Source organism: Podospora bellae-mahoneyi, chromosome 4 (assembly GCF_035222275.1).
Source record: "Podospora bellae-mahoneyi strain CBS 112042 chromosome 4, whole genome shotgun sequence".
NCBI classification, from domain to species: Eukaryota; Fungi; Ascomycota; class Sordariomycetes; order Sordariales; family Podosporaceae; genus Podospora; species Podospora bellae-mahoneyi.
In genome coordinates, this window is record NC_085883.1 from 3,121,903 (window position 1) to 3,142,022 (window position 20,120).

The following is a 20,120-nucleotide window of genomic DNA, read 5'->3' on the forward strand; positions in this document are numbered from 1 at the left end:
AACCTACCATCATGGCCTCATGGAGGGTTTCGTCTGTAGTCGTTGGGCCATCTGCCCGACCAAATGGTCTGTTCGCACACTGCATTTCAAACGTTGATGATGGTATCTCTAATTACATGACGCTCATGCCATCAAAACACTGTCCAGAATACCAACATTGTCAGCTCACTCCTCCAAAAAGTTCCCTCGCTATACTACCCAGACAATGCCCGTTCATCTCATCATGACCGTATATCCCAACAAACGCCGCTCCCATATTATCAACCAGACAAACCAGTATGCACACATATCCCGACACAGCGCCGTAACAATCCAACAATCATACCCTTCCCCTAATATGGAATGAGCCTGTCAAGGTCTCAACCCTCCATCCGTCATTCTTCAGCATGGCTCCAACAGCCTGGCGCAAGCGTGAAACCCCGCCGGCAGAGTGCCTCCCAAGACCAGTGACCACAGTAAAGCCCGGATCTCTTGCTTCTGCTGCCCGGTTTTCTCCGAGATTGTTCCACCACCTCCAGACATGCTCCCTCGCGATGCGAACACCGTCCAGAACGTGAACCCCGTGAAGATCAACCATGATGGCTGTGCTTTGCTGTCGAGCACGTTCATCTGCGTATTCCGAAGCTTGTCTGAACGCTACACTGGCCTGTTCCCGCGCTCGTTCCACATACACCACCGCGCCTTGCCTTGCAAGAGGTCCTTGGCGCCGAAGCGAGGCTGCTGAATGCAGGTGAGAGGTTCCGAAGTCCAATTGAGGTGTAGGTGATAGAATTGCCGCAGTCTTCTTCGATGCTGGTGATGAGCTGGTATTGATGGCCGGTAATGAATATGGTTGTATGCGCTTTGGTGTTGCCCGGCCTGAGGATGGCTGAATGAAGTCTCTTGCGCCGTGAAGCTCTTCGCCGTCGGTTGCTGCCGACGTTGCTTTGTAGTTTACTGCCAACACATTCTTCTTTGGTAATCCTTTCCGACGTTTGCCTTTTCCTTTGGGAGGGTACTGTACATTGTCGCCCACAAAGAATGCATCGATGCCTTTCGTGATATCGCCCGAGTCCTCGAGAAACTGTCGGTTGAGCAAATCGTCAAATGTACGGTTCAAGTCGCCACCATTCTCCCCGAGAATGCGCCTAAGAGTGTGCTCGGTAAACCGGTCAATGAAGATCCCTCGAAGCTCTGCGATCTTGTGGTCCTCGGTGAAAGTTGCCGGGTCGACGAGGATCTGGTTCTCAAGAGAGTCAGATGAAAAGTCAGAAGGCGATGTGCCAGTGTAGTCACCGCCTGAACCATCTGAGATGCGATTGTCGCTTGTCGTTGTCGCATCGTCAAGACGAGGCTCATCCAGGTCCGGCACACTGAATCCGAGGCCTGATGGATCAAATCCGGTGGCCGCTTCCGCGGTTGCGCTCTCCGCCAGTCCTCTCAGGACTCTCGTGATCTCATCATAGTCTTTCTCAATGTCATAGTCCTGAGTCAGAAGGATAATCAGGGATTCTTCCAACACTGAACCAAAGTCATCCTAATAACAAACAGAAGGGTAAGTTTTTTTGCATTTATATTAACACCGGTGAGTTGTGTCTCGGTGAGACATGGCATTGGAGAGACGAAATGAAGAAGCACTTACAATCAGCTGTTTGCGGTTCCGCTCGGCGCATGTTTGTGTGCCCGCGTCGAGCGGGCCATTTCCCCCCATCACGGAACAATGTGTCTAGGTTCAAATAAGAAACAAAATAAGCTTTACACTCAACCGCTATATAGCGCTGCCCGTTGCCAAAAAAACAACAACATGTTGCAGTGGAGTGGAACGGAGCTGTGATTGAAGGCTGTGGGGTTTGTGGGTGTTGTCGACGACAAACGGAATCCTTATCTTATCAGTTCCAGCCCAACCCTGTGTAACAGCGCACAGACCAGGGTTGATGAGCATCCATGATGAAGAAGAGAAGCCTTTTATGAGCAACGTATTAATATGATATCATGTAGACAATTGAACTGGTCAAAATAGCTTCTTAATGATGGAGCTAAACTGGACATGCTTTTTTCTCTGCCATTAGAGATTTTGGGACCGCCTTGTGTCTCCCGGACGCAACGCTATGTGACGGAGCGGAGCATGTCCAACAGCGCGCCATCCCCACAGTCCAACGGCTGCTTCTCCAACCTGAAAGTCAGGTAGACCAATGCTCCTGGAGAACAAAGAGGTCATCTTCGTGGCTCCCTTTCTGATACCTTCTGGCTACCAGCTTCCCTTTATTCAGCCCTGAAGATATGAACCACATGACCCGCCATGCGCCAAGTCAGAACCGAAGGCCATGGGACGAACCGCTGGGACGATCTATCTGTGGCGTCACTGTGCAGCAGTCCAGTTTTAACATCACAACGTCCACAAATACCGTTGTCCAAGCGACTTGAATAAACAGAGAGGTTCATGCCTCGCTCTCAGCAACAAGTTTCTCTGGACACATCGCATCTTTACAGCATGAACATTTGTCATCTGCCACCACATATATCCAAGAGACGAAAAAACTAATGACATGAAACTATGAGCTGTCATCGGCCGACTCGTGGTCGCTGAAGATCGGACGCCCCGCGCCGCCCGATAACCCGACAGGGGTAACAGGCACGCTGTTCCTGTTCCAGCTTGACAGCACCTCCCTCGGCACCCATTCCAGGTTCTCAACCACGCGTTTCCGGAAATTCGCCGGACGAGGACACGAGAGGAAAACTTGTAAATAGCTGCTTATCCCCACCTGGACTTTGTTTGCACCTTTTGCCAGGGCATCTTTTAGGACAAGTCCTATGCCAAGACATAAAAAGTGATGGCCCAACGTCAACGATTCCTCAACTATCCGGAGCCCTTGAAGGGGTGAGTAAGCCATATCACTCTTGACAGTTCAGGCAAACTGACCACATTACGACAGTCCCGATGTACCATACGAAAATGAAAGAGGCAGCAACCCAGCCATCAGCGGCGTGTTTCTTATGATAGCTGCAAATCTGTGAGTGTTGCGGGCCCAGTTGATAATCTTTGGACGCCTTACTGATACAGAACGCAGTATGGAATGGTTCCGATTGCTGAGAGAACTGATATGGAACAACACCGGATTCGGCTCATTGAGAAAGATTATCCCATACATTGAGGAGTATGAGCCATGGTTCGAACCACAGATTGTACCATTACCAGAAGAAGTCGACAAGGAGCCACTGCAGAACGGGCCAGCAGAAGAAGACACCAAACCCGATGCTGCCGTATTCTATCCGGAAGCAAAGTACTACTCCGTTGAAGACTACCGCAAGTTGTATCTCTCCGGCGCCATCACCCCTCTCGATGTGGCCGAGGCTCTGCTGCCACTAATCTGCCGAGATATTCAAAACGCCTCGGAACACTCCATCGCCTTTTTCCAAGTCCGAACCGAACGGGTTCTTGCCTCAGCCCGGGAATCGACTCTTCGCTACAAAGAAGGCCGGTCTCTTGGGCCCCTCGACGGTGTTCCCACAGCCGTAAAGGATGAGTACGACATGGAAGGCTACTCCACCACCCTCGGCTCCCCGAATGTCTACGCCGATTCTTCCACCAACAAGACCACCTCCTGGTGTGTCCAGCAAATCGAAGCTGCTGGTGCTCTGATTCTCGGCAAACTCTCCATGCACGAATTCGGCCTCGACACCACAGGCAACAACCCCCATTACGGCACTCCGCGAAATCCCCACAACCCCAATTACTACACCGGCGGCTCCTCCTCCGGCACAGCCTACGCCGTCGCCGCAGGTCTCATCCCCATCGGTCTCGGCTCCGACGGCGGAGGCTCCATCCGCATCCCATCCTCCCTCTGCGGTGTCTACGGCCTCAAACCCACCCACGGCCGTCTTTCCTTCCGCCCCGGCCCCAACCACTGCGTCACCTGTGCTTGTCTCGGCCCCATCGCAGCGGATATGTCCTCCCTCGCCGCTTTGTTTTCCGTCATTTCAACCCCGCATTCATCCTCCCCTTTCCCACCTCTGCCCTCTCCGTTGAAAATCCAACTCCCGACGCCTGATGACGCAAAAGTGTTGGGAATCCCTCAGGCGTGGATATCCCAAGCCACACCCGCGATCCAAACCCTAGTCAACACCCTCATCCGCACTTTGGTGTCCAAACACGGGTACACCACTGTTCCCGTCACCATCCCATTTTTACAAGAAGGGCAAATCGCACACGCCATGACCGTCCTAACAGACGCGGCTACTTTGTTACCGGAGTATAAAAACCTCACCTACGCCAATAGGATCCTCTTGGCGCTTGGGCGAACAACCCCGGCAACGGATTACATGCTCGCGCAAAAACTTCGAAGGTTGCTGATGCAGCATTTGGCGTGGTTGTGGGAACAGCACCCGGGTATGATTATTGTCACTCCGACGACGGCGTGTGAGGGGTGGGAGATTAGGGGTGGGACGGGGGAGTTGAGGTATGGGTTGAATGATGGGGATAGGACGATGCAGAGTATGGAGTTTGTGTGGTTGGGGAATTTTTGTGGGTTGCCGAGCTTGAGCTGTCCGGTTGGGTTTGTGCAAGGGAAGGGGGGGGAGGTACCGGTGGGGGGTTATGGCTACGGGGGAGTGGTGTTCGGAGGGAGTTGATGGGGTTTGGGGGGTGGTGGAGGGGTGGTGAATCGGGAGGGTAGGGGGAGGAGGCCGGGGGTGGGTTGATGTTGTGGGGAGAGCGAGGGGGGTTAGGGTGAGTAGGGGGGAGTAGGGGGGGTATTGTGATGTCGAGATGTGTTGGGAAGGGGTGGGGGGTTGAGCAATGTGTATAGCGAGTAGATATTGTGGGGGTATTAAATGGTAGGTATGCTGTAGAAATAGAGTACATCCATTGCTACCCACGCTACCTTGTACTGTTAGGCCATGTTGAGTGCGTCTGGATTTTGTGTCACTTCGGGAAAAGTTCTAGATGTCTCTCGATTTGCATTCCGACAGGTCAGGTCGTGATGCTCCGGCGACATGGGACTTTAAGGCAAAACCATACGCGGCTTTGCATGAACATACTATCATGAGGACATCCGAAGTGCCTGCGCTCTGACAGTCAACGCACGTTTACAGACAAAGATCGGATTTCTCCGTCCGATCGGAGCTATCAAACGTTATTTCGCATCGTACTCTGCAGCAGTCAACAGGGCAACGAACAGGTCGTGGTGTCTTTGGCAAGGCAACGGGCCCTAACAACTGCCGGGTCTGAGACCGTCGGGTTTAGGTTGCGTGAGTGATGAGTTGCCACTTTGGAGGAGTCTTTGAAGAAGTCCACAGCTGTAAGAGGCAGTTTCAAAGCCAAAAGACGACTCTGCTTTTTGGAGCAAAAGCCAGCCTCTTTACAACCCCCTTATCTTCACTTTGGCGAAAAAGGTGACAGTGACCCCTTGCCACCGGCCGTTGCTGGCGGCAGTGGGATACACAAGTCCCTGTGGTTGGTTGGGTAGCGCCCGCTCTCTTTATTGGCCGCCCGAGTGACAATCTCATGCATGCATCGCACGCCGCTTCCAAGATGTGAATGGTTCATTTTGTGATTCTTTTTTTAAAATGAATCTGATTGATTGCATTGTCAATGGGGCTTCAGTCACAAGCGGAGGGGAGAGGGAGGGAGAGGGGGGTGCAAAACCAGGGAGGCTTCTTTTTATTCTCTTTGGGCTTCCAAAAAAAAGTACCAAGCTTCGCACCCGATAACAGTGTGGGGCACACATTGAGGGTTGGATGAATCGGGGATTTTCTTTTCCCCGGTTGATACTCCGTATCAGGATTTGTTCTTTTGGAGAAAGTTTATGAGTGAGGGGGAATTGGAAACATCAGGCCAGCGAGTCGTGACGATCAAGCAGACTCAGCCCGTTTTTCTCGATGGATTGTCCTGGTTCTCTTTGGCGTTGTTGGAACAGAAAACAGCCTGGAAAGGCCAGGGATCAGGGAGATCTGGCCGATGACATCGTCAGCGCCACTCCAGTGAAACCCCGTTCTTGCGCGCGTGGGCCGGATCCAGCCGGTCATTTCGGGTCGATTTTACTTCGTATATGCGTATATTATCTTATACAGATTGTTGATGGAATGGAGTGGACACCTGTTCTGGAAAAAAATGAATGACACCTGCCTATTCAGCTGAGAGAGGGGAACAGACAATACAAGGTCTTTCTGTGTCCCCTGTTCGATATGACGATGAATCCGGCTGGCCGGGTCTTTTGTACATTGTTGTATGTATCGATCTCTGAGGCTCAGCTCGCACAAAGGGGGGGCCCACTGCCCTGAGAGCATCGTACCTGAACCATCAGGCTGGGAAGACCCTCACAGGAGCTGACGGCATTGTCCCTGCAGCTGTGAGAGGTGGTCCTGACAGGAGGAGGGGAGAGGAATGTGGAGGTGAGAATGTGAAAGCCCCCAAATAGACAAATTTGGGCGCCAAAATGCACGGCTTCAGCGTGTCGACAGTGGTTGCACGTGACAGCACCCACTGTTGGTTGCCGCTAATGCAGGCTCTCAGAGCGGTGGGCCAAGGAAATCTACGCCTGATCTGGACCATCGCCCCGGCCTCCCCTAGCACCTGGGCAACGCTTTCAATTTACCAGCCAGTGGCCTGCCCGCCGTTCGTTCGTTACCATACCATTGAGGGAAGAGAGGAGAACAGCCCGCCTGTGCCTTTGATTTGCCTTTGCCTACGCCATTTGTTCCCCTCTCCTTCCCAAGACTCTGCTACCTGCTTCACCTCCAGACCGAGCGAGGACTGCCTGTCGCCAGCAGCACCGCAAGAGCCTCTCCACGGTCATCGGAGGCCTTGTAAGACATTGAAACGCCCGCGTATCCCCGTGTCTCGAAACCCTTCTCGCATGGAACCTTGATCGGTCGAATCCGTTGTCTACTCCCCACCAGAGTCCAGAGACATACTCAGCCCAGGTGCTTGACTGACGCGCAAATCCGACCGGCCGAACATCTTCCTTTTCTTCCTCGAATTCTCTCCCCCAAGCTCGAACGCTTCCTCAAGGCACCGGCCCTCTTGTCTTACGTCCCGACGATCTGCCTCAGTTGCCAAGCGCCGTTGCGCCCAGGATTCTCCGCATCAAAGACTTGGTTGTTTTGAGTTCAAGTGCATCGAGCAACAGCCGCATCCTCCGCCCATGATAGATAGACGATAGCACTACTGCAAGCGGTCGATCGGTACAAGGAAGCGAAGAAGAGCACACACAGCTCGTGGGTGGGATCAGGCCCTCCTAGAGGCCCAATACTAGTCGGGATGATGGTGCGTAGAAGAAGGCTTCCGAACACCTTCCGTTCCGGGTTCCGGGCGCCGAGTGCTGGGATGTCGGATGTCAGGCTCGGGGTCTTCGGCCGCTGACCGCTGCCGAGTTCCTGGGTGCTGGGCATGGGAACCCTCGTGTCGCGAGACCCGAACGGCCGTGCAAGCGCATGGAAGGGAAAAAATATGGGCCCCAGTGGGCCAGGGGCTGTTCCTGATGTGTGGCTAGTAATAGCGATCGCTGACAATCGCCTCGGACGATTCAACAGACTTCCAGACTCCGCGATGTTGGCAGCAGCTTTGCCAACCGTCGAGGCCACGCCAGTCAACTATCCATCTCAGACCCGAGCCATCACGTCACCGAAGCGATCGGCACCATGTACGGCGACGACGAAGATTCTGGCGCCGAGGACAACCGGCCACTTAGCTTTATCGCGTCCAAGAGTTCCAGCGAGCAGTTGGGCAAGGCGCCCAGGCCGGACGACCCGGCCGACGACAGACTACGACTGGTGCGCACCACCTCGGACCAGACGAGCACCGTGACCGCTCCGAGTAATGCCAGTCCCAACGGCAACCCCCTTCGAAAAACCCAGACAGTTCCGTCCCGCATCCCCACAGAACGAAGTAACTCGCATGATGGCGTTCGATCACCCCTGTCGCCATTGTCCCCGACGCCCTCCCTCCGCGATGTCCAGGCCGACGACTCTGGATTTCCCCTGACCAACATCGACAATGCCAATGACATTGCACAGGAGCTCAGCAACCTTCAGGCGCTGCGACGCATGTCTATGGATGTGTCCAACACACACGACCCCGATCTCCTGCCCTTTTCTGGCGTGTCTTTGATGGCCATGCCGTCAATAGCCCCCACCGGCGATGACGACGAAGCAGATCCAAGCCGGTTGCTATGGGTGCCAGCACGAGTACACCCCGAACTCGACACCGGTGCTTTCAAGACGTTCCTTGAAAATCGGGTGCAAACGATGAAGCGGAGGTCGGGAGACTCGTTTCTCTCGGTTGATGGGGCACAAGTCGGTGGTGGTTCGGGAAGCCTGAGACGGAAGAAGTCGATGCTGTCGAGACAGGTCAACACTCATACTGAAAACGGAGACAGTTATACCGACGGTGCCGAACGGCTTCGACGAAATGGCTCCCTCCCAGACTACTCAACTCCCGAGCTCAGTCTCAACGAACTCGTCAACGACCCAACAAGCGTGGTGCAGAAGCTGGCGCACGAGACCAGAGGGGAGGATGGTGGGGCAGATAGTCCAATCCTGCCTGTGGCGCCAGGCATGGGGCTTCGGCGGTCAACCAAGACGACTTATAGAAAGGGCGGCAGTCAGCGGTTTGCAAAGAAGCTTGGGGAGAAACAGGTGGCCAGCAAGATGTCTTCTGAGGAATCGCCACCGCTTCCTCCGGTGGACCCATCCATTGGCAAGCCCTTGACGCGGGTCATGTCGGAGCCAATCGCGGAGAATTACTCGAGGCCAACGCGGACTGTCAGAAGACAACAGAACTTCTCGCGCGATGGCTTGGACTCTGTTGCCGGTTCTGCTCAGGAGGGTGAAACGACAGCCGCCTCGCCTCCCTCGTCGCCCCCCCGCAAAGAGTCATTACCGGTCAGGGCAGCCTCAGCAGCAGCACGGACTGCTACCGCGCCAGCCATTCCTCAGATTGTCGAGACGCCCCCGGTCGAAGAAGCCAGCTCATCACCGGAGAGATCGACGTCCCAGAAGGAGACGCAAAAAGACCAGGCTCATCAGCCTCCTTCTGATGGCCCTCCGGCTCGCTCCAGCAAACGGCCATCACCCAGCAAACCTGCCCAGTTGGCTGCTGGATCGGCCGGGAGCTCGAGCGCTAACCCTCTCGAGAAAATCAGCCACCCAGAGGCGTTACCTGATAACAGCAACTCTACCACGAGCAGCTTGACATTTATCCCCACATTTGACAACGTCGAGAAGAAGGCGGATAGGAAGAGCAAAGATAAGGATGAAACCGAGAGCATAGCATCGACAAAGTCGACCTCGAGTTGGAAGTGGTTCAAGAGCGGTGATAAGGAGAAGAAGAAGAAGGAGAAGGAGAAGGAAGAGGAGAGGGAGAGGGAGAGAGAGAGGGAGCGGGAGCGGGAGAGGGAAGAACAGGCTAGGAAGGCCAAGAGCAAAGCTAATGAGAAGGGCCATGATAATGCTCGTCTTGATGTTTTGCAGAACTCCATCGACAACCCCAAGGGCCGCGAGAGCCTCCGGTTGGACCGAGAAAGCATCGAGGGCTTACCGCAGGACGACAAGAGGAAAGAGACGATGCGCAAGTCTAGTGACAGCAAGCGAGGAGACGGCTTTTTTGGCGGCCTGTTCGGAGGTTCAAAGAAGAAGTCGGAAAAGGAGGCTGCGCACAAGAAGGAGAAGCAGCGGGCACTTAGTCCAGAGCCACCGGCACGTATCTTGCGTCCCGACATCGATTACCACTGGACGCGGTTCCCCATCATCGAAGAGCGTGCCATTTACCGCATGGCTCATATCAAGCTCGCAAACCCTCGACGTCCCCTCCACAGCCAGGTTCTGCTCAGCAACTTTATGTATTCGTACCTCGCAAAGGTGCAGGCTATGCACCCGCAGCTTAACGTGCCGATTTCGCCGCAGCAAAAGAGGCAGGAAGAGGAGCGGAAACGTCGCGAAGCGGAGCAACAGGCGTTGGAGCAGCAGATGGCCGCTCAGCAGGCTGCCCAGGATGGGAACTTTGACTTTGAGTACCATCGGGTATGTATCCCTTGTTAACAACACGCTAGAACCTCACTAACGAGCAAACGACAGTCGGGTAGTCAGTACGGTGATTCTCCCATTCAGCAGGGCGATGACAGCGTCCAATATGTGGACGATTCTCAGATATACGAGTACGAGCACGGGGGCCAGCAGCAGCAATACCAGCAAAACGGCGCCAATGGCAACGGCCATGCACATCAGCACGACCAGAATTACTACTACGCGCAGGGTGATGGCAATGGGAACGAGAGGAACGACATGTGGTAGGACCACCATTACCGGCGCCAAGCTTCGATGAGACGTCTGAAGAAGAGGAGAAGCAGGAGGAAGCTCCAAGGTGGGGGAGTGGACCAGGGCAACGGCTGGTCTTCCTTGCAGCTGTATAAACGTCTACGGCCATGGAATGTCGCCGTATCCAGACCGGTACCTTTACAACAGAAGCCACCCCACAATGATATCGGCAAGAAGAATGGCCACATTTCTCGACACTGTTGCTATCGCTGCTGCCCTGCTTTTTATGAGTAGGCGGTTTTGTCTTTATACTGGCGCCTTGAGGGTCGAAAGGGTTAGAATATGTGTATCATCACCACTCAAGCTCCATGTTTTTCCTTCCCAGTGTCTCAAAAAGAAGAAAGGTTCGGGTGGTGGTTCGGGAAAGGGTGGCTTATTTTCTTTCTGGGGAGAGAAGGGGGGAGTTCTCTTCTCGTATCATATTTGTATGTTTCGAACAATGGTAGTGTCCTTTATTTTTGTTTTTCCTTCTGTGTTTGGTAGTTTGAATGCTCTAGCATAGCATAGCCTGGGTTTTGGGATTTTGGGATGAGGGAAAGGGAGGTATATGGGGGAAGGGTGTTGAGGGGTGAGGGGGTGGACGATATGATAACTCTGTGAGAGAAATATAAGCAACTATGAAATGAGGATTACCTGAGCTACTGAGGTCATGATGACTGAGTATCACGTCGTGGAAGTGGCTAACTAGCTACCTTATAAAGCATTGGGGAGTCTCAGTCAAGGCTGATGATACCACAGTTGAGGTTCAGTGGCCCATCCGTTAGCCCACACTGCCTTCCGTCATCCGCCTGGTGTGGAAGTCTATCATCTTGCTCACAAGGTGACAAATTATGTCAGATGGGTTTTAACCTGCAGCCCTCAAGCCATCCAGCGGGTCTTTTGAAACGCCACAATCTAGAGTCCGCAAGCATCCCATTCCTTTCCCGATGGTTCTGGTGGATGCCCGGTACGGGTATTTTGTTCTATGGCGCAGAGCTGCTACATACAAAGCCCTAACTAACGTGTTGCCTTCCCACAAGTGCTCCATATCTGCATTCGTATTCTCTTTTTGTCCCTGTAACCTTGCAGACGCTCTCAAGATGCCCGATATCCTCAAATGAATCACGATCGATGAAGTCCATCTTTTCGAGCACTGCACTGTTGAACAGCACCGCACCTGCTGTCATCTCTTTCCCGGCATGCCAAGAACGCTCGTGGTTCAACTTGATCGTTTCGCAACCTATGACATCCCAAACCCGAAAACTGTTTCTCTTCAACAACCATGAGAAGTAACGATGAGCTCTCCGGCCTGCGGAAATCCCTGACTGGGTATGTTGCGTCATGCCCCCATATAGCGGCCACCACAATGGTCCACGCCTGCTTAGAGCCGGCCCGGGCCTTCACCCCCGGAACTCGGGACTGGAAGTCAATTCCTCCCACCCCTTTAAAACAAGAGTCACCTGGCAAAGATAATACCGGATGATTTCTTCTCCAGCACGGTCATCATGTCATGTCTCGAGTTATCTGTGTGGTTTTCCCCCTAATGTACATAACCAGGAGGCTAGGAGTACGGTGTAAGATCAAGTACCTAAGGTATATAGTTGCAACAACCAGCGGACAAGTCGCGATTTCCCCGAGCACCGACGACCCGAGAAAGAGAAGGCACGATTCACGAGATTGGAGACGGGGTGATAGGTAAGGTGAGTAAGAGCTAGGTCCGACGGCAGGTGGCTCCTGTCTCCCATTTTCTTTGATTTTCCCGGACCGGAAAGCTCGGCCAACTTCTCACAGTTGGGAGAAACACGTCTCTGACAATTACAGAATTCTTTTTACCCATACATCGGCTAGTCTTACATAGGTTCTCAACGACAGGCCTCGCCGCCACCGACTTCCGAAACTCTCCTCCGAATCAACGTTGGACTCGGGCGAAACTACGCAGACCATCCGAGAATGGAACACAATGGCCGCGGTGGCTACGGCGAGAATGGAAGATGGAAGACATACCCGAGTAACGGTGGATATGGCCCTGGTGGGCTCTTCAGAGGATCACTCCAAGTAAGTTGGACTTTGATGGATGGACGCTGTGATGGATGGCTGTCAGTCAATCCTGGCAACAACCCTGGCAACAACCCTGGCAACAACCCTGGCGACCCTGTCACCCCGCCGAGGCCCAATGGCGCTAGTACCCAATTGGACGCGACACAAACCAAACGGGGTCCTTCCCCTGGCGCAGGCGGCAGGCTGTTGAAGCTGCCAGTGCAGACAGAGAGAGCGAGCTGGACCAAATTTCCAACACCTCACTCGGCCTTCCCGCAACACAACTCAACAGCAAGTCGCTGCAGAGGTCTTCTCCCCTTCTTGATACCCAATTCCTGGCCGCGCCAGCTCCCGTCGATTTGACCTCCTGCTTCACTCCCCAACCCCGGCTCCAGCTGCGATTCGCCCGACGCTGTGTTTTCCTTCAGCTTCCGACTCCGACTGCTGATCAGCCAGCAACGGCAGGAACCCCATCCAACACCGCCAGCACCCGACGACGGTATCCCTCACTACTCTTACGTCCCCTCGCTGGCTTCCGCTCTAGCCATGGCTTCTGTGAGCTGCCCTCCTCCTCTTCCTGCGATCGAGATGACTGCTGCGACTCGGTCCCCACCCAACGTCATCGCGATTGCGAGCATCGACTTGCGCTTGGTCGAGCTCCTACTGGAACGACTGCCTTGGCTGCCATGATTGTGTGCTTCTCTTGCTGCGAATGCTGACTGTTCTCTCCAGCAGCAACCGCGTCCGTATGGTCAGGGCGGCTACCTGCCAAACGGCGCCGTGCCACCTCACCCAGCTCCTCTCCCGGGAGCTCAACCTCTCCTTCCTAACCAGGGCCGTATTGTTCAGACCGGCCCCAACAGAATTCTTTGCATCGCTGATGTGCGAGGTATGTCGGGGAAACGCAAACCTGCCAGCATAGATGGGGTTGCATGCTGACCACGGCTCTTTTTAGGCAACCTCCAGTCCCTGAACGACCTTGCCCGTTCTGCCCGTGCCGACTTTATCATTCACACTGGTGACTTTGGCTTCTACGACGAAACATCTTTGGAGCGCATTGCGGATAAGTCAGTTGCCTTTGGTGGTTTGTTGATTGGACATATACTGACCTTGACACGCTTAGGACCCTAAAGCATGTCGCCCAGTATTCCCCCCTCATTTCGGAGCCAGTCAAGAAGGCGATTGCGGCAGGTGGCGCCGGCCCTGTCAAGTCACGATTCCAAGCTTCCGAACTGCCCCTGTCCGAACTCCCTCAGCTCATCACCGGTGAGCTCAAGCTCGATGTCCCGGTCTACACTGTCTGGGGCGCGTGCGAAGATGTCCGCGTGCTGGAAAAGTTCCGGTCCAAGGAGTACAAAGTTCCCAATCTCTTCATTATTGATGAGGCTCAGTCCATGCTGCTCGAGTGCTCGGGCGTCAAGCTCCGTCTTCTCGGCCTTGGCGGAGCTGTGGTAATGCACAAACTCTTCGACAACGGCGAGGGCCGCACCACCATCGCTGGCGGCCAGGGTACTATGTGGACCACACTTTTGCAGATGGGCGAGTTGGTAGACACGGCCAACCGTGTCTATGACCCTACCGAGACTCGCGTGTTCATCACACACGCCTCGCCCGCCCGCGAAGGCATTCTCAACCAGCTCTCGGTGGTTCTCAAGGCAGATTTCTCCATCTCGGCTGGCCTGCATTTCCGCTATGGTAGTTCGTACAACGAGTTCAGCGTCAATCCGAGTCTGGACCACTACCGCGGCAAGCTTGCCGCTTCCAAGGCTTCGTTCAACGATGTTTGGGATACCGTGAGGGCCGAGGTCGAGCCCGCGATTCAGCAGAACGACGCCCAGCAGACGTTGCTCAAGAACGCGCTCAGCGTAGTGGAAAAGATGCCTACTATGGCTGCCGGTGGCAACCCCTTCGGTGGTGTTCCTGCCAACGCTCCTGGTGCCGGTCAGGTCGACGAAAGCGCATTCAAAAACATGTGGAATTTCAACCTAGCTGATGCGGCATTCGGCTGGCTCGTACTGGAGATTCAGGATGGTAGAATCGGGACTGAGATGCGCGCTCAGGGATTTAACTTCTCTCACCGTGGGGCCAAGCAGCAGCCCGGCGCTCAGCCAGCTGCCGCGGCCACCGGCCACAGCCCTGTCAATCCTCCTCCTGCGGCTCCCTCTCAGCCCGCCCCCTCGGCTGCTCCGGCGGTCCCAGCCGTGAAGCCCGTCGTCCCTTCACCTGTCCCCGTGCCTACCAAGCCCGCCACCCCAACCCCGGTTCCTTCGGCCTCCCCAGCACCCAAAGAGGAGAAGCCTGCCGCCGCCGCTTCTAACGGAGCTTCTGGTGAGCCATCGGCGCCCCGCAGTTCTGCCGAAAACACCATCGGTTTGTTCATCATGAACGCCCAGAGCGAGGATCAGATTCGTGATCTGTTTTCCGAGGAGGACAAGGCCAAGATTGTCAGGATTGAGAAGTGGGGCCAGAACAAAGTTGCTCACTTCAAGACGACCGAGGATCGCGATGACGCCCTGAACCGTCTCCCAGACGATGTCAAGAACCGTGCTCCCGGTCAAGAAGATAGATCAAAGCCTTTGGTCAAGATCTTCCAGGCCCCTGCTGCTCGAGGGTCTTTCCGTGGTGGTGCGGGCAACTGGGGCAGCAGCCGTGGTGGTAGAGATTCTGGAAACGTCCAGAGCGGCTACAGAAGTGCCGGCGGCGGTGCCAGTGACAGTGAGGGTGCTGGTCGCGGCCGTGGACGTGGTGGCAACCGTGGCGGTAGAGGTGGTGAACGGGGCGGTCGTGGTAGGGGTGGCCGGGGCGGCCCGAAGGAGGGGGGGGCCGGTGGGGCGGGAGAGGCCCAGTAAATGTACGAGGATTAAGAGACGAACTTTTGTAATCTTGGTGTTTGATTTGGGGGTGGTGTCATGGCTCTCGGTGGTGGGTGGTGGGAAAATACAGCGGAAGAAAAGGGGGTGGGTGTTATTTTACGGAGCGAGTTTTGGCTTGCTGTAACCAACCTTTTTTTTTTTTTTTTTTTTTTTTCAAGAAGTAGTGTTGTGCTTTGTGTTGTGTGATGTGCCACGTTGCGTGTTTTGTTTTTGCTGCGATTACCACGATGACCTCTTGTCTGAGTGTGAGTGGTTTTAGACTTGTTGTTGCTTTTCTTTTCGATGACGAAGGGGAGGGAAATACACGGAGATGGTGCTTGAGATCTGATTTGAGTTGTTTCTTTGGCACAGAACGGGGATGGGTGGATGGGAAAAAGAAAATGATTTGCGTTTTTCGAGTCTTCTTTTCTTCACTTTATGAGAAATAATTTGATGATGTTTTTTTTTCTTTTTGTATGTAATTGTCTTGAGGTAGATATGGGGTCACGGACAAATGGAGGTAATCGAGTTGTTTGTCCGTTTTTTTTGGGGGGGAGAGGGGGGAGGGTTTGTTGATGTGCATGTGAGATGAGTGGTGTGAGTTGTGAGATGATGTGTAGGGGTGGTGTGGGCGATGATGATGGTGAGTAAGGTAGGTTAAAACACGAAATTAAATTTGTCTTTGTCAAGAGATATATCCCGTGAGGTCAACAAGAGAGCTGTCGTAGCTTGTGCAGATTGCCTTGAGCTCATGTCTGTAGGTGTGTCTGATGTTTAATGCCCACATTGGTATGCCAGCGGTCTTCATTTTCGATGTTTCGAGTTCACCGCAGAACCCAACAACACCAAGTTACGCAAATTCTTTCTTCTGGGTGCTCTTTTCTCTATTACCCCATCCCGACCGAATGACCAAATGTATTCCCCCCCCCCCCCCCCCCCTCCCAACATCAAATCGATATACACTATTATACATATAATACAGCCCCTTTCCCCCTTTTCTTCCCCCCCCTACTCCCTAGGCTTCATTCCCCTATGAATAGCCGCCACCCCCCCCGTCAAATCCTCCCACCCACCATCCCCACTCACCTTGAACCCCGCCCCCTTTATCAGATCCCTAAACTCCTCCTGCCTGGGAAACCGCTCAATGCTCTCGACCAGATACTGGTAGCTATCCCTATCCCCCGCCACCAGCTGCCCAATCAACGGAATCGCCCGGAAGCTCCACTCCTTGTACACACTGTTAAACAACGGGTGCTTGTCCGCCTTGGAGAACTCAAGACAGGCAAACACCCCCCCCGGCTTGAGCACCCTGTACGCTTCCGCCAGCGCGGCGGGAATATCGCTAAAGTTCCTGATCCCAAACGCGACGGTGTATAAGTCAACCGAATCATCTTCCAACCCCGACGTGGCGGTCGCGGGATCGAAAAAAGTCTGTTCGGTCTGGGAGAGGATGGGGGTCAAAGGCCGGGTTTTGCGCAAGTCTTCGGCGTTGGCTTCGACGAAGCTGAGCGCGGCTTGCTGGCTTGCTGGGAGGGCGGCAGATCGGGCTTTTCCGACCGAGAGCATGGCGCGGTTGATGTCTGAGATGGTGACCTTGACGTTGGGGTTGGAGTTGACGGTGTGGGCGTGGTGGAGGAGGCGGAAGGCGATGTCGCCTGTGCCGCCGGCGATGTCCAAGATGTGCTGGGGGGAGGTGGGGGAGGTGGAAGAAAGGGGGGAGAAGCCCGGGTTCAGGGTCGAGACGAAGTGGTCTTTCCAGATGCGGTGCCAGCCGAAGGACATGAGGTCGTTCATTTTGTCGTACGAGTCTGCCACGGACGTGAAGACGGAGGCGACGAGGGCGCGTTTTTGGGAGGTGGTCACGGTGGAAAAGCCGAAGTGGGTTTCTTCGTCTGAGGGGGTGGTGGGTTGGGTATCATTACGGTGGGAGGGGGTGGTGGACAGAGATCGTCGTGATGTTGGTACATGGTGGTGACATTGTGGTTGTTGTTGGCGGGGGAGAAATGTGCTGCTGCGGAGGGAGGGGAGTGCCCTTTTGAGAGCCGGTCGGGCAGCGGCGGCCATTGTGACGAATAGGAATGGCTGACCGGAAGGGCGTAGGGAGGAGGTCTGGAGAGGGTGGACGGTAAGCTTCGAGATCAAACAGAAAGACAGCTCGGATGCGGGCGTCGCGGACTTCGGGACGGAGATGCTGCGAAATTTCGGACGGGGCCGGAGAATTGTGGCTGGTGGAGCTGGTTCGAGTGGCTTGTGAAAACCACTTGCGAAAACCAACCAACCCCACCATGGTTCTTCAGCCTTGTGGGGATTGTGGGGGAATCGCCCAGCCGGCCCCACCGTTCCGTATCTTGGCGTTCCTCCGCCTCACATCAACATCCACTTCACTCTGGGGTGCAGAGTATCATCATGGGAAGAAACTTACATGATTAAACCGCCGAGTAAGAATCGGCAGTCTTGGCTCGACTGACCGAGGAGCTAGGAGCTATTGTCGAAGGAGCTGTGGAAGGAACAGTCGTGCGCTTTGAAGAGATGTAAGTCGTGCACTTGGTGGTCGCCTTGGTAGCGGTTGTACACGTTGAGGACTCGGTAATGGTCGACTTTGGCCGTCTGCGAGCAGCTGCTCCGGACTCGGCCAACTCGATCGCCCTGGCATTCCGATGCTCCGCGATATTCTGAGCCCACTTCTGGGGCAGCTTGAGACAAAACAGGGCGATAAACATGGTGACGAAGAAGCAGACCAAGACTGCGATCAGGACTTTGCTCGCTCCGGAAGTCATTTTGACCCTTAATCTTTTGGGTTGTGTTCTTCGATTTTTGCAGCTGTCCTGCCGTGTGGTCGATACTCTGATCTGAGGAGGGAATGGCAAGAGTGGGTGTCGAAGCGTTGGATAGCAGGAAAGCTGACAAGATCGGAAGCTTGATCAAAGAAAGACAGACACAGGTAGGCAAAATGGTCGACAACATGTTCCGGGTGTCGAAGAAGACCAAAACACATTCACTTGGTCTGCCAGATCCACAAGGCCCGCAATAAACAAAGTAAATTCACTTCGCTGGCTTTGCTTCCTGGCGACACTATTGCTCCAAACTGGCCTTGCCTCCCTCAAACTCCCCAAAATCATACTCCTCTGGGTATCTATCAAGATGCTCGCTCAACTCCCTCATCTGCGCCTTCAAATCAGGTGTCAGCTCCTCATACACATCCTCAAACATGTTCTTGATCGCCGGCTTCTTCAGCTTCTCTGCCTCCGCAAAAGCCTTGAGAACATCCCTCCTGATGCTGTCTCTCGCTTCCTTCTCCTTTTGCTCGTCCCAGATCCCCTTGGACTCCATCCACTTGCGCAACCGGGCAATGGGGTTATCTCTTCTCTTCCAGTCCTCGACCTCCACTCTGGCTCGGTACGCAAAAGAATCATCCGAAGTGCTGTGGTGACTGACCCGGTATGTCATGGCCTCAATCAACACGGGCTTTCCGCCATCCTGCAGCGCAAGCTCTCTTGCCTTCTTGGTGGCCTCTCTGACAGCCCAAAAGTCATTGCCATCCACGCGAATGGTCTCAATGCCGTAGCCCAACCCGCGACTAGCGATGCCATCACCCCGGTATTGTTCCAACGACGGCGTCGAGATGGCATAACCATTATTGCGGCAGATGAAGATGACCGGGCACGACCTCGTCGCGGCAATGTTCAGCGCGGCGTGGAAGTCGCCCTCACTAGCAGCCCCTTCGCCAAAGTAAGCCGCCACAACCCGAGGGGGCATCTCGGGGTTCTGCATCCTCTGGATCTTGAGCGCGTAGGCCGCGCCGGAGGCCTGGGGTAGTTGTGTCGCCAGTGGGGAGGAGATTGTGTGCTATTCGCCGTCGATGGTTAGCATCAGAACTCATCCATCGTCACTCAGGAAAAAGTAAACCTACAATATTCAATTCCCTACTTCCATAATGCACCGGCATATTCCTCCCCTTCCCGGGATCCTTCACATTCGCAAACAACTGGTTCATAAAGTCGCTCAGCTCGAAACCCCTCTGCCTGAACACTCCCTGCTCTCTGTACTGGCAGAAGACCACGTCGTCCTTTGTCAGCGCCGAAGCGGTAGCGACGCTAACGGCCTCTTCTCCAGCTGATACCATATAAAAGCTGAGTCGGCCTTGGCGCTGCGCGTCAAACATGATCAGATCCATGATGCTGACCGTCAGCATATCCTTGTAGTGCTTGATGACTTCCTCCTCTGTCATGTCAGGCTCGAAGTTGGGGTCCACCACCACACCATGCTGATCGATAGCGCGGTAGGTTGGTAGGGCGGGATAGTTGGAGGGGACCTCGAATTTCATGGTGTTGCTGAAGGGGGAGGTGAGCGCGCCGGGGAACTTGAGATGGGTGGAATCTGGGCGTTGGGAGAGGGAGGCAGCTGTTCGGCGGTGGACATGTTGGAGGGTTGTTGGTGGTACCCTTACTGGGCGTCGGAGGAGGGAGGAGGGGCGGATTCGCTTCATTTTGGGCTGGTTTAGGATGGGGAAAAGAGAGTTGATGAAGGTGAGGTTCGGGAAAAAAGAGTAAACAGATCACATTGCTGCCGTTGACACTGGAATCTGGCGGCGGGAGGTAACAAGAGGAGGTGAGACGGGGAGGAACCCCCGGCAGAGTGGACAGACGTCACTTGTGCCGACGCAAACCGGCGGCACCTGGCTTTCCCCAAGTCTTGGCTGTCAGGGGTAAACGCGGGGTTGGGGTTGGGGTTCCTTGCCCCGGTCTTGGTCTTGGCATGAATCTTTGACCGAGGTGAACAACTTCAAGTCTCAGCCCTCAGGACTCTTGAGAAGGAGATGGTTGATTTGACAGGTCGTCGATTCCTTGTTTACCACTGTCCCGATAAGCACAACCAACGTTCCCCAACGACAGAACGTACTCCGCATGGCCGGACTTGCCTAGCGTTGTGCTCAACTTGGTTGTGCTGTCGTTGACATGTCGT

General features: G+C 54.5%; 6 protein-coding genes across 6 annotated transcripts; 3 read left to right on the top strand and 3 right to left on the bottom strand.

Moving 5' to 3' along the window:
• Nucleotides 1-156: 156 nt before the first annotated feature.
• On the bottom strand, nt 157-2,018 carry QC761_406300 (uncharacterized protein). The gene is made up of 2 exons (XM_062878905.1): nt 1,622-2,018; nt 157-1,516 (listed from the first exon to the last, which is right to left on the bottom strand). Exons 1-2 carry the CDS (start codon nt 1,688-1,690, stop codon nt 320-322), a joined length of 1,266 nt encoding a protein of 421 aa, XP_062732627.1. The 5' UTR covers nt 1,691-2,018; the 3' UTR covers nt 157-319.
• QC761_406290 (uncharacterized protein) lies at nt 2,009-4,608 on the top strand (the record flags this gene model as incomplete). Its single annotated transcript, XM_062878904.1, has 3 exons — nt 2,009-2,857; nt 2,913-2,990; nt 3,048-4,608. Exons 1-3 carry the CDS (start codon nt 2,811-2,813, stop codon nt 4,606-4,608), a joined length of 1,686 nt encoding a protein of 561 aa, XP_062732628.1. The 5' UTR covers nt 2,009-2,810.
• A 1,792-nt stretch (nt 4,609-6,400) lies between these two features.
• Nucleotides 6,401-10,814, top strand: QC761_406280 (uncharacterized protein). The gene is made up of 3 exons (XM_062878903.1): nt 6,401-7,243; nt 7,510-9,996; nt 10,051-10,814. The coding sequence occupies exons 1-3, from the start codon at nt 7,238-7,240 to the stop codon at nt 10,264-10,266; spliced, it is 2,709 nt and encodes a 902-aa protein (XP_062732629.1). The 5' UTR covers nt 6,401-7,237; the 3' UTR covers nt 10,267-10,814.
• A 529-nt stretch (nt 10,815-11,343) lies between these two features.
• On the top strand, nt 11,344-15,760 carry QC761_406270 (uncharacterized protein). The gene is made up of 6 exons (XM_062878902.1): nt 11,344-11,964; nt 12,091-12,324; nt 12,735-12,861; nt 13,039-13,195; nt 13,262-13,373; nt 13,430-15,760. Exons 2-6 carry the CDS (start codon nt 12,230-12,232, stop codon nt 15,153-15,155), a joined length of 2,217 nt encoding a protein of 738 aa, XP_062732630.1. The 5' UTR covers nt 11,344-11,964; nt 12,091-12,229; the 3' UTR covers nt 15,156-15,760.
• A 406-nt stretch (nt 15,761-16,166) lies between these two features.
• On the bottom strand, nt 16,167-17,222 carry COQ5 (2-hexaprenyl-6-methoxy-1,4-benzoquinone methyltransferase; the record flags this gene model as incomplete). The annotated part of the gene is made up of 1 exon (XM_062878901.1): nt 16,167-17,222. One exon carries the CDS (start codon nt 17,220-17,222, stop codon nt 16,167-16,169), a length of 1,056 nt encoding a protein of 351 aa, XP_062732631.1.
• Nucleotides 17,223-18,230: 1,008 nt separating this feature from the next.
• Nucleotides 18,231-19,644, bottom strand: QC761_406250 (uncharacterized protein; the record flags this gene model as incomplete). The annotated part of the gene is made up of 2 exons (XM_062878900.1): nt 18,231-19,004; nt 19,069-19,644. 2 exons carry the CDS (start codon nt 19,642-19,644, stop codon nt 18,231-18,233), a joined length of 1,350 nt encoding a protein of 449 aa, XP_062732632.1.
• Between the last annotated feature and the right edge of the window lie 476 nt (nt 19,645-20,120).